The sequence below is a fragment of the Hyaena hyaena genome, unplaced genomic scaffold (assembly GCF_003009895.1).
Source record: "Hyaena hyaena isolate Hyena2069 unplaced genomic scaffold, ASM300989v1 scaffold_1516, whole genome shotgun sequence".
In the NCBI taxonomy this organism is placed as follows: domain Eukaryota; kingdom Metazoa; phylum Chordata; class Mammalia; order Carnivora; family Hyaenidae; genus Hyaena; species Hyaena hyaena.
Window position 1 is genome coordinate 230,705 of NW_024082148.1, and position 16,290 is coordinate 246,994.

Below are 16,290 nucleotides of genomic sequence, written 5' to 3' on the forward strand. Positions count from 1 at the left end.
CACTTACTGGTGCCACACAGAATTTGGGGGCAATTGGAACGTGGGCTGTACAGATGCATACATGGGAAAATGTTGTGCATAGAAAGCTACTTAGTTACATGATTAGTTACATGATTGCCATATGTTTTTTTCACCTGTGATTGTAGGGACTGAAGTCTATCTCTTTTTTTTCCAGTGTTGCCCAAGTTCGAAGTGAAGGTCAGTGCACCACAAACAGTAACTATTTCAGATGATGAATTCCAAGTGAATGTATGTGCTAAGTAAGTATTCAGGAGATTTGACTCCGAAAGTCAAAATAAAAGAATGAGAATGAGATTAACCGTGTAACTTTATATGCTCCTTTAAGATTGAGAAATAATTATCATTGTGAAATATTTTAAAAGCAAAGAAAAACATAATAAATTACCTGTAATTAATTCTACCAATTGCCAAAGACATTGTAATGTATTTTCTTCTAATTTTTTATGAATATTTTCATATTCATCAACTGCAATCATCCTTTTCTATCCACTCTAATAAAGAAAATATGTCTCCATATTCAACTAATCTTTTATGAATTCCAATTCCTTGCTGCATAAACATAATTCTATGTGCCTATACCAAATTAACTTTCCTTTATTATATAACAGGTAGGCTATTTGATTTTTTTCCTAGTAAGAAATACTATTATAGTATGTCTTTGTCTATAAGTGTCTTATACACTGAATTAAAAACTATTTACTTAAGATGTCCAGAACTGGAATTACCAAGACAAGATGTACAACATTCTTTTAGTTTTTGGAATGCCATTTACTCATGAAATATGCTGTGTCAGTGTACAGTTCCAATAGCTGATACAGAAGTACCAGCCTCACTGAATCTTCACCATCATTAGTACTTTCATTATAAATAAAAACAAAACTCTTCAAAACGTCATAGTGGGGAAAAACGTATTTTAACAATTAAAATGACTTTGAATCCTCTTCATGTGAAAAAAAAATATCCTATAGGATTTGTGAAATTTTAATTTTCTTTTTGAGAAATTTTTTTGAATGCCTTTTACATTTTACAGAGTATGATACCCTTCTCATATTTCTAATAATAATTAATATAGTTAACATTTATTGAATGCCAACTTGTGTGTTGAGCACTGCATTTATTATATTCTTACCCCAAAACTATGAGATAGGAGCTATTATCATCTCTATTTTAGAAAAAAAAAAAAAAGATAATAAGACACAGAGAACTGAAATGATTTATCAACATTAATGGCTCCTTTTTATGGCAGACTTAGGATTTAGACAAATGCTATGTGGCTTCAGAGGTACTCTTCTAGCCAAGACCGCTGTTATAATTTATATAAACAATTAAAATTTTAATATCTGACATTTGTTCAAACTTTTTATTTAATTGATGACATGGAAATAATCTGCTTTTGAGCATTTTCAGAGGATTTCAAAGTAGATTTTGAAAATATTTTTGAGTATATTCAAGGTACTTTAAAGATATATTGGGTAAAAGGCTGACAGTGTTTACAATGTTCTTTGGACTCTAGGACGATCGTAAGGATATTTTCTTGTTTCAGTGAAGAGTGGCTGGTGCCTGCTGGACTTCCATAAATGTAATATATGAAAGATGTAGACATGTGTGTCAAAAATGAGGGGGATGGATCTTGAGGGTGTTATGCTGAGCGAAATAAGTCAGGCAGAGAAGGACAGATACCATATGTTTGCACGTATAGGAGGATTAGGAGGAACTTAACGGAGGACCATGGGGGAGAAGAAGGGGGGAAATACTGGGGGAGAGGGAGAGAGGCAAACCACGAGAGACTCTTGAATGCTGAGAACAAACTGGACTGATGGATGTGGGGGGAAGGGGGGAGGTGAGCACGGAGGAGGGCACTTGTGGGGATGAGCACTGGGTGTTATATGGAAACCAACTTGACAATAAACTATTTGTAAAAAAATAAAANTGGGGGAGAGGGGAAGGGGGGTGATGGGCATGGAGGAGGGCACTTGTTGGGATGAGCACTGGGTGTTATATGGAAACCAACTTGACAATAAACTACTTAAGAAAAAATAAGGGGGTAATCAATATAAGCTTCAAAAAACCCAGGATCCTAAACTAGTTTCACTAGTAAAATCCTACACAAGCCAGAATTGTCAATGGGATTAATACATATTGTTTATCTGCCTTCTGGTATGCTAAAAAAAAGTACAAGACATGTATCAGGAAAGCCAAAATATTTATCAAGTATCGCCTTTATAGGAGACTTGCTAAGCTAACTTTTGATACCTAATCGGGACTTCTTGAAACTTTTTTAATGTTACATTTCACTTGGATTTGACATTAAATGGTATTCAGTATCAGCAGTCATAATGTCCTGTAACAGGACCAGGTAGTTGGAATGAAAGCTGTAATGGCTACAAGAATATCTCTGGGCAGGCTACAGGAACGTAATGAATGACATCAGTGTGTCTACATCAGTGAGTTAACATCCATGAATGAGTTGCTTACTCCAGGCTGTACTGTGTCTGTGCGTTGTTCCTTCAGTATTCCCTGGGGCTTCACTTGAGAAAACAACAGCAAACCAGATTATTAGCAAACAACCCTCTTTGGGAAAAAGGGGAAGAAAATGTGCCTATGGGCAAAGACATTTTAATAAACTGCATTAGTATCCACCGAAAGCTTTTCAAATCACAAAGGGAGAATATTTATTCTTTCTGATCCGTATGAAAATTTAAGCTACGTATTTCATACGTATGTGTTAACCCCTAGAAAACACTACAGTAGGAGTTTTATTTTGTAAGGAAAAGATGGTAAAAAGCAGTAATACGTTAAGGTATCACATCTGTGGCTGCTTTAGTCTCGCCTCTATGTTATATGTGATTGATAGTTAGAGCTCACAGATTATTTTAGTGATTGGGGTTGAATCAAATGCTAAGAAGCATTGAGAATTTTTAAATAGGGAGAGAAAAGCAAATTAGTGGCGTAGAAAGAGCATGGACTGTGGGAAAAGAGGAAGATCAGAGCTTGAATTTTAATTCCATGTCTTACAACCTAGAGAAATAAGTTGCTTGATCTCAATTCACTAATCTGTACAATGAGATTATACACCTACATCTCAGGATCACTTAGGAAAATAAATTAGATAATCTATGTAACCACCAGATATATACTAGTGCCCCAAAATTAGAAAAAATATTATAATTGATAAATTCAATTATTTTCAGTTTTACTATTTACTAACTTCACATTTGTTTTCTGTTTTTCTAAATGTGAGTGGAAACAATCCTCAAGTAACAAAAAAGATTCAAATCATTTCTATTTGCCTTTGATTGAAATTTAAAAAAAGACACCTTGTGTTGTAGTTTTTGTGTCTTTTAGGAGAAAATGAGATATTTATTTAACCCCATCCTGCAAGACATACTTTTGATCAAAATTTATCTATTTATGCCAACATTTATTGGATGTACAACTAGAACTGTCATTTAAAGTATTGATCTGGGGGAACCTGGGAGCCTCGGTTGGTTAAGTGTCCGACTTCGGCTCAGGTCATGATCTTCCGATTCATGAGTTACAGACCCTTGTCGGGCTAGCTTCTGACAGCTCAGAGCCTGGAGCCTGCTTCAGATTCTGTGTCTCCTTTCTCTGCCCCTCCTCTGCTTGCTCTCTCTCTCTCTCTCAAAAATAAATATAATAAAAATTTATTAGGTATTGATCTAGAAGTACATTAAGTTCCTAAATAATCCACGTTACCTCTATCCATATATATTTTCTGCTAAAGAAAAATAGTGCTGCAAACAATTTTTATGATATTTCTATCAGACTAAAAATGTAATTTTAAAAAATCAATGTAATCATTAAATCCCTTTCGCTGAGATTTTAGATTCTACATTACCTTGAGTTTGATTTTTGTTTTCTTTTAAGTAAGCTCTGTGCCCAGTGTGGGGCTTGAACTCACAACGCTGAGATCAGCAGACACCTGCTATATCAACTGAGCCAGCCAGGCACCCCTTGAGTTTGATTTTTAAAAAAGCAGCTGAATCCTCATAACAGATCACATGCCCAATTGAATTCAAATTCTGTGAGGAAGATAGCACCAATAGATTGTTGCCAATTGAATTCAGTCATAGGTTCCAGATTTCATATACAATTTCTGAAGAAGCCCATAAAATGGGCCCCTGGTATTGTTCATCTATAATCGCCACTATACTTTCTCCTACTAGGTACACCTATGGCCAGCCTGTGCAAGGGAATGCCCAAGTCCAGGTGTGCAGAAAATTCTTTTCCTCTGGGAATTGTGAGAACAACAACAATGAAATATGTGAACAATTTATTGCGCAGGTACAGATCATTATCTTTTTCCAAAACAAAGGTTCTTGTTCATTATTATTATTATTAATATTATTTTCATTATATTTCATTATTATTCTTTCTTTGATTCTGTAGAGAAGGAAAAAATCTCCCTCTACCCTTTAATGTCTTCCACTGGACTAAGAATTAAGTTTACATGAAGCAGGTTAATGGGAGAAAAAAAACCCAAAGTTTAATTAGGTGCATACAGAGGTCCAATAGGAAATTGAGATCTAACAAGATGACCAAGGCAAGCTGTTTCTATACTTTTTGACAGAGACAATAAATTTGTGGGAAACTGACAGGATAAAAAAAAATAAGTGCTTGTGAGATTTAATTGGTAAGGAATTCTAATTGGAATTTGCGGTGAGGCAGTAGATTAGAAAAAAACTAACAAGGTCTTTTTTTCTACAGCTTTCTTGGCTTAAAGTCCCTATCTCTGGTGTAAAGATGTCTTTTTTACTTTTTAGTGCAGTGAGGGTGCCTTTCACATAGATGATTTTTTTCCTTTCTTTCAGTGGGATCAAGGAGGCTCTAAGTGTTTTTGGACTGGCTCTTTAAGTAACTTTTATTTAAAATAATCAATATGCCTTGAAGCACCTGGGTGGCTCAGTCAGTTAAGGGTATGACTCAGGATTTTGGCTCAGGTCATGATCTCACAGCCCTGAGATCAAGCCCACATCAGGCTCTGGGCTGACACCATGGAGCCTGATTGGGATTCTTTCTCCCTCTCTCTTCGTTCCCCCCCAACACACCTCTCTCAGTAAATAAGAATACATATAAAATAAAAAAGAGAATGAAAGAAAAGAATAAAATAAAATAAAATAAAATAAAATAAAATAAAATAAAATAAAATAAAATAAAATAAAATAAAAAAGAATCAACATGCCCACGTGGCATGTTTGGGAGTAGCCTGCCCATGACCCCTATAATTCTATTTGTAAAAGAGACTTAACAACAGTTATTTTCATTTTGTAGATGATGGAGGTTGCAGGAAGATAAGGTGAAGAATGAGGAGCAAATACAACATCTATCAATAGTCTCTTATTCTCTAGGCCATGTAAATCATTACCCACCTATGGATTCATAGAAGTTTTTAAATTTGAAAAGTCTTATGGGCTTTCTTGTTTTATTTACTGTCTAGATGATCTCTCTGATCTTTCCATGCAGAGTTGTGAGTCATCTGCTAACTAAACAAATCCCTGATAGGACTCACCATGCAATCTAGAATTGTCCTTATGAACAAAGTTCGTTTCCAAACACCTGCAATTCCGAGTATCTACTTGCATTACTTTAGATTTGAGGTTCATTGTTGAAGCTGCCATTTGCTTTCCTGACCTGTAGCATCTTAATCTAAGTAAACAATTCTGCCCATTTCTTTGAGGATCAACTTAGGACCTCAAAAATGAAATTTTTATACATTTTGGTTTGCAATTTAAGCCTGATTGTCCTGAAGTTACTCACTAAATTGATGAACATCCACATCCTTTAGGTAAATATCAAAGTTGGATAAAGACAAGCAGAAATCCTTAGATAGGAATTGCAGGGGCACCTGGGTGGCTCAGTCAATTAAGTGTCTGACTTGAGCTCAGATCATGATCTCACAATTTGTGAGTCTGAGCCCTGTGTTGGGCTCTGTGCTGACAGCTCAGCGCCTGGAGCCTGCCTCAGATTCTGTGTCTCCCTCTCTCTCTGACCCTCCTCTGCTCACACTCTGCCTCTGTCTCTCTCAAAAATAAACAAACGTTTAAAAAAAAAAAAAGGATTTGCAGGCAAAGAAAGACAGTGGAATTCTTCCCCATCAATAATGCATTTTTCTGTCATGTGATTATGACGTAATTTAGTCATTTTACCAAGTGATGGGTGTTCTCTCAATGGCTTTTTCCTTCCCAGTGTGACAAATAAAGCAATAAATAATCTGCTAAAACTATCTTTCTTTATCAGTGGTTACATTGATTTGATATAGATTCCTTGGCATGGGTTTCATGAATCAAAGAGATAGATAGATAGAATCACACACAATTTTAAACTTAAAAAATATTGTCAAAAACATTTTTTTATTAATTTTTTTTTTGTTTTTTATTTATTTCTAGGAGAGAGAGAGAGACAGCATGAGCAGGGGAGGGTCAGAGAGAGAGGGAGTCACAGACTGAAACAGGCTCCAGGCTCTGAGCCGGCAGTCAGCACAGAGCCCGACGCGGGGCTCGAACCCACGAACCGCGAGATCATGACCTAAGCGAAAGTCGGACACTTAACCGACTAAGCCACCCAGGCGCCCCATGTCAAAAACATTTTAAGCATTTAATTTCCTGTCAGCAATATGTGAGAATCCTATATTTTCCAAGTTACTGCCAGCAATGTATATGTTAGTTTTTAAAATGTTGGCATTTCGATAGATATTAATTTGTTTTAGTTTGTATTACTTGTGAATGTGACCATATTTTAATATTTTTGTTATCAGCTTGAATTTGTTCTTTTAAGAACTCTTATTTATCCTTGTTTTCCTTGTTTGTGTGATATTGAAACTTTCTTTTTTATATATAAATATTACCCTCTATCCTCTAAGCAAATATTTTTTTCAAGTCTGTTATTTAAGTATTGACTTTGTGTTGTTTTTGAAATACCAAAGTTGCTAGTGTTTACAGGTTCTCAGCCTTAAAAAAAGTTCTCAGCTATCACCATGTTGTACATGTAGCTATCTAAGCATGGTTTTAACATTTTAAAAATTTCTCTAATCAACATAAAGTAGTTTTTATTATGTTCCAAAATAACACATTTTGTTTTCTTCCGAATGGATACTCAGTTCTGTTAGCATCTAATCTTATATAACTTTGGTATTTCTTTATTCTAAATATTTTAAAAGTTTAAATCATTTAAAAGTTCTAAAAGTTTCATCTATTTTATTGGACTTCCTCTGACTTTTGTTTCATTAATTTCTTTCTGATATATTTTGTTCCTAAATCATTTATTTTTTTTTTAGTTCTAGTTTTTATATTTGAGAGAAAGACAGAGCACAGGTGAGGTAGGAACAGAGAGAGGGAGACACAGAATCCGAGGCAGGCTCCAGGCTCTGAGCTGTTAGCACAGAACCTGATGTAGAGCTCGAACTCACAAGCAATGAGATCATGACCTGAGCCAGAGTCAGATACCCAACCGACTGAGCCACCCAGGCACTCCTAAATCACTTATTTTTATTTTCATCATATTCCTTCTTTCCTCTAAAATTTTGTATTATTTCATTGATTTTTAAAAATGTTCATTGTTTCCTTTTGTTAAAAATACATTGTGTTTTAGTTTCTCTTTTCACCGTAACTTAATACCATAGATTTTTATGCAAAGCACTTTTTTCCTTGGCATTAATGTCAAGATTCTTACTGATTTATGTTATATTTTCCCTGTGACTCAGGTGTTATTGAAAAAAATTTTTTTTCTTAATTTCAAGGCATTTAAGATTCTTCTGATTACTTTCTTTTAAATTTTTATTTTATTTTATTTTATTTAGAGAGAGAGACAGAATGTGTGAGTGGGGGAGAGGAGCAGAGAGGGAGAGAGAGAATCTTAAGCAGTCTCCACATCCAGGGCAGAGCCCAAAGTAGGGCTCCATCCCACGACCTTGAGATCAAGACCTGAGCTGAAATCAAGCATCAGACGTTCAACCAACTGAGCCATCCAGGCGCCTCTACCATTTCTTTCTAATTTGATTGTTTTATAAATAGACAAAGTACAATTGCCTGATTTTGTTTTGTTAACATTCTAGTTGATAGTTCAGAGGAGCACATATTCTTGGATCAGAATGCCTCACTACCACTTCTATCTGTGTGACCCTGAGCAGATTGTATAACTAACCTATACTTCAGTTTATTCATCCATATGATGGTGATGACAGTAGTGTCTAGTCACGTGGTAGTTTTGAAAGTCAAATGAATTGATCTATCCCTCTAACATTTTAAATTTAGAATTAATAGTACTGTTTATTTTTAAATAAAATTAAATCTAGGGGTGCCTGGGTGGCTCAGTCAGTTAAGCGACCAACTTAGGCTCAGGACATGAGCTCATGATTCACGGGTTTGAGCCCTGCGTCAGGCTCTGTGCCGACAGCTAGCTCAGAGCCTGGAGCCTGCTTCAAATTCTGTGTCTCCCTCTCTCTCTGCCCCTCCCCGACTCATGCTCTGTCTCTCTCTGTCTCTCTAAAATAAATAAACGTCAAAAAATGTGTTAAAAATAAAATATAATACAATTAAATCTATATTTCTCTAGTTCCTGATGTCACCAACGAAAGATTAGCTATAAATTCGTTCTTTATTGTAAATAACAATTTACCTTAAAAAGAGTTCTGCTTTTACACCCTTGAAGACTCCAAGATGACTTTCATCTCTAGTTCTTAAAATGTCATTCTCATCTTTAATTTATTGCCATCTACATTGTTGTCTATAGAATATCCCTGAAGTCTGTAAAATGCACATCACCTGCTTAACTTGTTTTAATTGCCCATGGACTCCCAGCCCTTCTTTTGGAATTCTTGGTCATGTCAACAAGTTTGTGAGATGAAGCCGTGGGGTGGTGGGGATGTTAAAAATCTGTGCTAAAACTCTAGATCCTTTTAAGACTTGAATCCCTAATCTTTTCATTATGTCGTCTCTTCATTTTTCAGTTGAGAAATGGTTGTGTTACTCAGATTGTAAATACAAAAGCCTTCCAACTCTACCGCTCAGGATTTTTCATGTCATTTCATACCACTGTAACAGTTACAGAATCTGGGACAGGTAATGGTCACATTTTATGGGCACCCTGGGGGCATATGCAGGGTCCTCAGGGGAAGTTTATCAAGTTAGCATAACTCACCACATAGAGATCAATAATTGCTCAACATAGTAAAGTGGAGTACATTTACCAATAAGTCAACTTGAAGCTTGCTTTTGAAAAAGATGTTCCTCGTAATATTTAAAATACATTTATTACGTAAATATTACATGTTTATATCTACTTCTGTGCCTGCATTAGTCAGACAGAGTAGATTTCTTCTGAACTAGCAGAGTTACACTAATAAATATGTACTCTTTTTAACTTTGTGTAAATCAGTGATAACCAACTCCTCTTTGATTTAATATAAGAGTTCACAATCTACATCTAGAATGTCAAACCCAGCTCCATGCTTATTTATGTCAAGTTTATCAGAACACAACCACATTCATTTACCTCGCCCAAGAGCTAAAATAACAAAGTTGAGTAGCTTGTGGTCCACAAGCGTAGAATAATAACTAAACTTCACAGAATTTTGTCAACCTCTGATTGAATACAAATGGAGACATTTGTGAGTATAAAATAGCAATGAGATATTGACAAGCTTGCACATAGTGAGTGCTCAATAAATCATTGTTAAAAGAATGAAAAAGAGAGGAAAGGGGAATTTAATTTAGGGTGGAGGAAGCCAGATTCAATTGCTAATTATTTCTTGTTAACTTAAAAGTGATTAAGATCATATCATTTATAAAGTGTTTTTTATAAATGTACTTGATCAATAGTATGAGGGCATTCCTCATGGATATTTGTCACATTGTAACTTAGCCAGGTATGTTTGTCTCTGCTTATCATGTGCTTTGTTGATGCCACAATGCATTCCTATTTACCTTGTTTTCAGATACTTTTTCATATCTGGTAAAAGTCCAAAAGCATCATTTCCTTAATAGGCCAAAGAAAGATTTAAAGGAAGGGAGAGACATCTCTCAAGAGATGTCTATGACATTCTCAGCCATATAAGGAATTACAAGCCAGACTGAGTGGAATGGTCAGAAGAAGGACACTAAAAGTATTTTCTCCTGCTTCTGATCCAAATATTTTTATATTAACTATGTTATTCAGTTTGATGTATGCTATAACCAGATAGATACAGAGTATTCTGGAACATACTCCAAAACATCCACACTTCCCCTTTTTTTTTTTAATGTTTATTTTTGAGAGACAGAGAGAGAGAGCATGAGTCGGGGAGGGGCAGAGAGAAAGGGAGACATAGAATCTGAAGCAGGCTCCAGGCTTTGAACTGACTGCACAGAGCCTGATGCGGGGCTCAAACCCACGAACTGTGAGATTGTGACCTGAGCTGAAGTCAGACACTCAACCAATGGAGCCATTCAGGTGCCCCCACGCTTCCTATTCAATGTAGAACAAGAATGTAATTCTGTGTATAGAAGTTTGCACATACCCCCTAAGCTATTTGCCCTTTTGAGATTCTGGATCAAACAATTCATCCTCCCTCACAGTATTTTTTATTTTATTTCTTACAGGTGTGCAGATCACTGAAAAGTCTTCTATTTTTCTCACTCAACTGCTTGGGAGTGTGAGCTTTGAGAATATAGACCCTTTCTACAGAAGAGGAATTCCTTATTTTGGAACTGTAGGTTTGACTTAAAAAGACATATTCTCATTTCATTTTCTTGGATCATGGATTGCCCTTTGAAAATTTCTACATCTTTTTCCTACATTTAGAATACATTTGTAGCCTTACTGCATTTGATAGATGAAAGTCCCACCGGGAAAGAAAGTGATCGATAGAATGAGAGCTGTTTCCATTTTACGTATCTTTTTAATAGAATATTTTTCTGTCTATTGGGATTTAATAAATTTACAAATAAGTGATCAAATTTATAAATAGAAAATTCTTCTATAGAAATGTGATGTTTTGAGCTTTAAAAATTAATGCCTATATTTTATGTACAGCTTAAATTTTCTGGACCTAATAATGTACCGATGGTGAACAAGCTATTGCAGTTGGAGCTCAATAACAGATTTATAGGAAACTACACCACAGACGAGAATGGGGAAGCTCTGTTTTCCATTGACACTTCAGATGTATACGATCCAGAGTTCAACCTCAAAGTAAGACACCAAAAAGTAGATGAAATCCCACGAAGTATTTGAGTGTTAGGTGTTACGAACATTAGGAATCTCTTAAAAGATCATTTGTATTAAGAACATATTTTAAGGGCACCTGGGTGGCTCAGTCAGTTCAGCGTCCAACTTGGGCTCAGGCCATGATCTCGCAGTTCCTGGGTTGGAGCCCCATGTCAGGCTCTGTGCTGACAGCTCAGAGCCTGGAGCCTGCTTGGATTCTATGTCTCCCTCTCTCTCTGCCCCTCCACCACTCACATTCTGTCTCTCACCCTCTCCAAAATAAATCAAAGCATTAAAAAAATTTTTAAATATATATATATGTTTTAACAAAGTTGTAAAATTTAGGGTATTTTATATGTCTGCTTGTTCATTAAATAATATGTAGAAATATTTACTCAAGAGAATGAGATAATAGCCTGGTTCAGTTGTTATAAAGTCGGTAACATCCAATATTTTCCTCTGAGAAACAAAAGATAATTCATGAAGGTGATTTGGCCTTTTTTTCTCCTTTGATTATTTGATGCATGGATAAGGGAAATACTATGATTTTCTATTTTTCTGCTTCTTAAACAGATTTTGGAGTTAAACAATTCATCCATGTTCAAATACAGCTGAAAGAGAGGGTGTAAGACTATTCTCTGAGTTCAGTTACAAAGTAAAAATAAACTAGTATAGGCCTAATAACATATACTTAAAATTATGGTCATGTTTTCTATGCACAAGAAGAAGAAACTGTAATGATTATTTTACTCCCAATAATTTGATATTTGAAACGTCAGCCACAAACTAAGATTCCTCTCTGCTGTGAAGGGAGAAGAAGCCTTCCATTCTGGAATAATCCCTGTCCTTGAAAGTCTTCATAGTTCGGGGCGCCTGGATAGCTCAGTCAGTTGAGCGTCCAACTTTGGCTCAGGTCATGATCTCACAGTTTCTGAGTTCGAGCCCCACACTGGGCTCTGTGCTGACAGCGTGGAGCCTGAAGTCTGCTTTGCAGTCAGTGTCTCCCTCTCTATCCTGCCCCCACTTGTACTCTGTCTCTCAAAAATAAATAAATGTAAAAAAAGAAAAATATTTTTTAAGTCTTTATAGTTCTAAGATCTTTTCCTTTCTTTTTCCTTTTAGGCCACTTATATCCGACCTAAGAGCTGCTATCCTCCTAGCTGGTTAATGCCTGAGTATGTAGATGCTCATTTCTCAGTTTCACGCTTTTACTCCCGAACTAACAGCTTCCTGAAGATTGATCCTGAACCAAAACAGCTTGGATGCAATCAACAGAAAACGGTTACTGTGCATTACACCCTAAACAGGGAAACATATCGGGAAGATTCAAATATCAACTTTTTTTATTTGGTAAGTCTCCGTTGATGGATCGTTTGGTTGTGTCTAATTGTCTGCTTAGCACAGGGTGGCGTGGAATGGGTGTGTCAATCATGTCACGATATCTGAGTGAGCAAACCTTCTCACTTGGCTCCGACTACTATTGGATCTGTTACAAAACAAACACAGAAACAAGTAAATGAATACATAAAAAGATCCAAGGCAATAAGGCAATGTCAAATTCCTTAAGGTTGAAAAACTTGCTATTTGGAGGCCACTCTTTTAAGCATTCAGTTATAATTCATATCAGGGCTCTATGATCCTTTGTGAAAGTACAACATTAGGCAGATATAGGAGAGGAAAGTGGAAGGCTGTTTTTGATAAGCAGTAAAAGGAATGAGTCCATTTGGTTCTGTCCCCATACTTATCCATTTTGTTCTTATGAGGCATAGGAAAAAAAAAATTTAGACTTTTCAGCCGGATGGATTATCCTCAGTTTACACATAAGGCAACAGCGATAAGAAGTGAAATGACCTGGCATCCTTGAAGCCAGACAGTCTAAATAGCTCAGGGCTTTGTACACTCCTTTGCACAGTGAATCGCATATTATTTACCAAGTTTATAGCACCCATTAAGCTTTCAATGAATCATCATCAATTTCTGTGTTCTTTTCCGACTGGTGCATAGTGTATGTTTTGCATTTGTTCCTAGAAGCTACCATATCTTTAGAATAGAGGTATCATCAGACCATCATTATCAATTTTTCAGATCTAATAAATAGTATGATGTTACACATTGTGTTTCCCGTGTTCTGCCCAGGTGATGGTAAAAGGAGCAATCTTCCTCAGCGGACAAAAGGAAATCAGAAACAAAGGTATACATAATACATCCATTTTTTAACGAGGTGCTCTGCCTTCAATTTTCTTTCCTTCTAAGGAAATGTTATAGAGGGATAGAGTCAAGAGGTTGGGAAGAGCACTTAATGTTTTTTTGTTCGTTTGTTCTAATTTTTTTAATGTTTTATTTGTTTCTGAGAGAGAGAGAGAGAGAGAGAGAGAGAGGGAGAAAGTGAGCAGGGGAGGGTAAGAGAGAGGGAGATACAGAATCTGAAAGAAGCTCCAGGCTCTGAGCTGTTAGCACAGAGTCCGACACAGGGCTCAAACCCACAAACCGTGAGATCATGACCTGAGCCGAAGTCGGACGCTTAACCAACTGAGCCATCCAGGCGCCCCATGGAAGAATACTTAATGTTAACAATTAGTGGGTGGAAAGCAATAGTATGACCCAGATTAATCTTCCAAATACTTCTGAGAAAGAGATTTCAACTTGTTTCCATTGTCACCAGGTTGTCAAGCACTTTACATAAAAGTGGTATCACCCAAATATTGTTATTGCCTAAATTACACAGTCTTTTTTTATCCGTATACATAGTTCCCATTATTTAACTGGTTTGCCTTTAAAATAAAGCCCAATTTGGGGCGCCTGGGTGGCTTAGTCGGTTAAGCGTCCGACTTTAGCTTAGGTCATGATCTCACGGTTCGTGGATTCAAGCCCCACATCGGGCTCTGTGCTGACTGCCAGCTCAGAGCCTGGAGCCTGTTTCAGTCTGTGACTCCCTCTCTCTCTGACCCTCCCCTGCTCATGCTGTCTCTCTCTCTCTCTTAGAAATAAATAAAAAAATATTAAAAAAAAATAAATAAATAAAATAAAGCCCAATTTGCTCTTCCTATCCATCAGCCATTCTCTTTTATCTAAGTGTAGCCAGTGAGCCAGGAAAGTGTTGGCACCAAAGTTAATGACATCTCCTTTTACACAGCCTGGAATGGAAGCTTCTCATTCCCGATCGACGTCAGTGCTGATTTGGCTCCTGTGGCTGTCATGCTTGTCTACACCCTTCACCCCAGTGGAGAAATTGTGGCTGACAGTGCCAAATTCCAGGTCGACAAGTGCTTTAAAAACAAGGTGATGTTTCTTCTACTTCTTGCCTGTCCTGAGAGAGAGGAACGCGACAGCACCGCTGTCTCCTTCTTACAGGACTACTGTCACCTTTACATGGTGGTCACACAGTAAGTGTTGAGATAATTAAAACTAATGTAGAGGGTGCCTGGGTGGCTCCGTCGGTTAAGCGTCCCACTTCAGCTCAGGTCATGATCTCACAGTTGGTGAGTTCGAGTCCTGTGTTGGGCTCTGTGCTGACAGCATGGAGCCTGGAGCCTGCTTGGGATTTTGTGTCTCCCTCTCTCTACCCCTCCCTCACTTGTGGTCTGTCTCAAGAGAAAAAACATTAAAAAAAAATTAAAGATGAGAGACTCACCAAGCAGAATGAATAACTTTTGGTAGCAATGCCAGTCCAAGATGAGAGGGGGATGGCCAAGGAGATGACCCTGTAAGGACAGTTAAGGGTGGGAATGGTTAAGGACAGTAATAGGTACAGAAATCTATAAAGGCTTATTTGGAAAAGACTGAACTTATTCAAATTATTTGGGATGAATTCAAATTATTTCAAATTTATTTCTTCAAATTATCTTTAAAAGTATCTCACTCTCTTTTTCTTCCTCCACTTTAGGTTAGCATGAAGTTCTCAGAGGAGCAGGGGCTCCCTGGCTCCAACACCAATCTGTACCTTCAAGCAGCCCCTGACTCATTCTGCGCTCTCCGGGCTGTGGATAAAAGCGTTCTTCTCCTCAAATCAGAACAACAGCTGTCAGCTGAAAGTGTAAGCTCTCTGATTTCCTCCCATTCCTCATTTTCATCCAGACCCCTTCCCTTTTGGCTTTTTTTTTTTATCTGAGATGAAACATGTGAAGAATATCAAATAGTTTCTTCCTTTGTTCTCTCATGGATTATACACTTTGTCTTCAAACCTAGAGGTAAATCTCTGTGTTGAAGGACATGCTTGGATATAGTCTAACGTTGTCTATTATCTGTTAACAGACCGTATATTTTCATAAGCCTTTCCAGCCCAGCAGTGCTAGAATTTCACATCAAAATAGTTTCCATGAATGACTGTTGGATATTTTTCCCTCTATTTTTTTAGCACAGGGCCATATTAATATTGAAATGTATGATCCTATTTATAACTAGTTTAATAATTAAAATGCTTCCTTCTTATTAAAATTCTACTTATTGTCTTAACCTATTTGAACTCCTACAAAAACTACCCCAAACTAGATAGCTTATAAACAACAAAACTATTTCTCACAGTCCTGGAGGTTGAGATTCTGACATCAGGGAGCTGGCCTGGTCAGGTAAGGCCCCTCTTCTGGTTTGCAGATTCCTTGGATCCTCACACAGAGGAAGGAAAAAGGGACATATTCTCAGGTATCTTTGATAAAGGAATTAATGTCATTTATTCTCTGCCCACTCCACACTCATGACCACATCACCCCCCAAAGGCTCTACCTCATAATTCCATCACACTGGACATTAGGAATTCAACACACAAATTCAGACCACAGCACCTGTGTACTACAGAAAATGTGCAAAATACACAAAGGCATAAAGAAGGAAATCTTTAAAATCATTCATAATCTTAACATGAAGAAATTTTTTTATTTCACAAAATGGACTTTTATTGTTGTACAGATATGAACATTTCTGATGTAATTTTTAAACCTCTTTTCTGAAGGCATATATATTTTACAAATGAGATCTCATTGAAAAACACGACTTAGTATTCTGCTTTTAGCAATTTATAGTACATCCAGCTTTAAGTAAACTATAAAAATTAATGGCTTAATGGTCTGACAA

The 16,290-nt window shown here is 36.7% G+C and overlaps 1 protein-coding gene across 1 annotated transcript in view; it reads left to right on the forward strand.

The window, feature by feature from the left end:
- LOC120225800 (ovostatin homolog 2-like) overlaps positions 1 to 16,290 on the forward strand; it is a 50,178-nt gene that overhangs the window by 7,399 nt on the left and 26,489 nt on the right. The window contains exons 7-15 of the mRNA XM_039223987.1: positions 176 to 260; positions 4,209 to 4,326; positions 8,987 to 9,098; positions 10,617 to 10,726; positions 11,050 to 11,208; positions 12,346 to 12,573; positions 13,360 to 13,414; positions 14,357 to 14,502; positions 15,107 to 15,256. Of these exons, the coding sequence (XP_039079918.1) occupies positions 176 to 260; positions 4,209 to 4,326; positions 8,987 to 9,098; positions 10,617 to 10,726; positions 11,050 to 11,208; positions 12,346 to 12,573; positions 13,360 to 13,414; positions 14,357 to 14,502; positions 15,107 to 15,256 (1,163 nt within the window). The remainder of the gene's footprint in view (positions 1 to 175; positions 261 to 4,208; positions 4,327 to 8,986; positions 9,099 to 10,616; positions 10,727 to 11,049; positions 11,209 to 12,345; positions 12,574 to 13,359; positions 13,415 to 14,356; positions 14,503 to 15,106; positions 15,257 to 16,290) is intronic.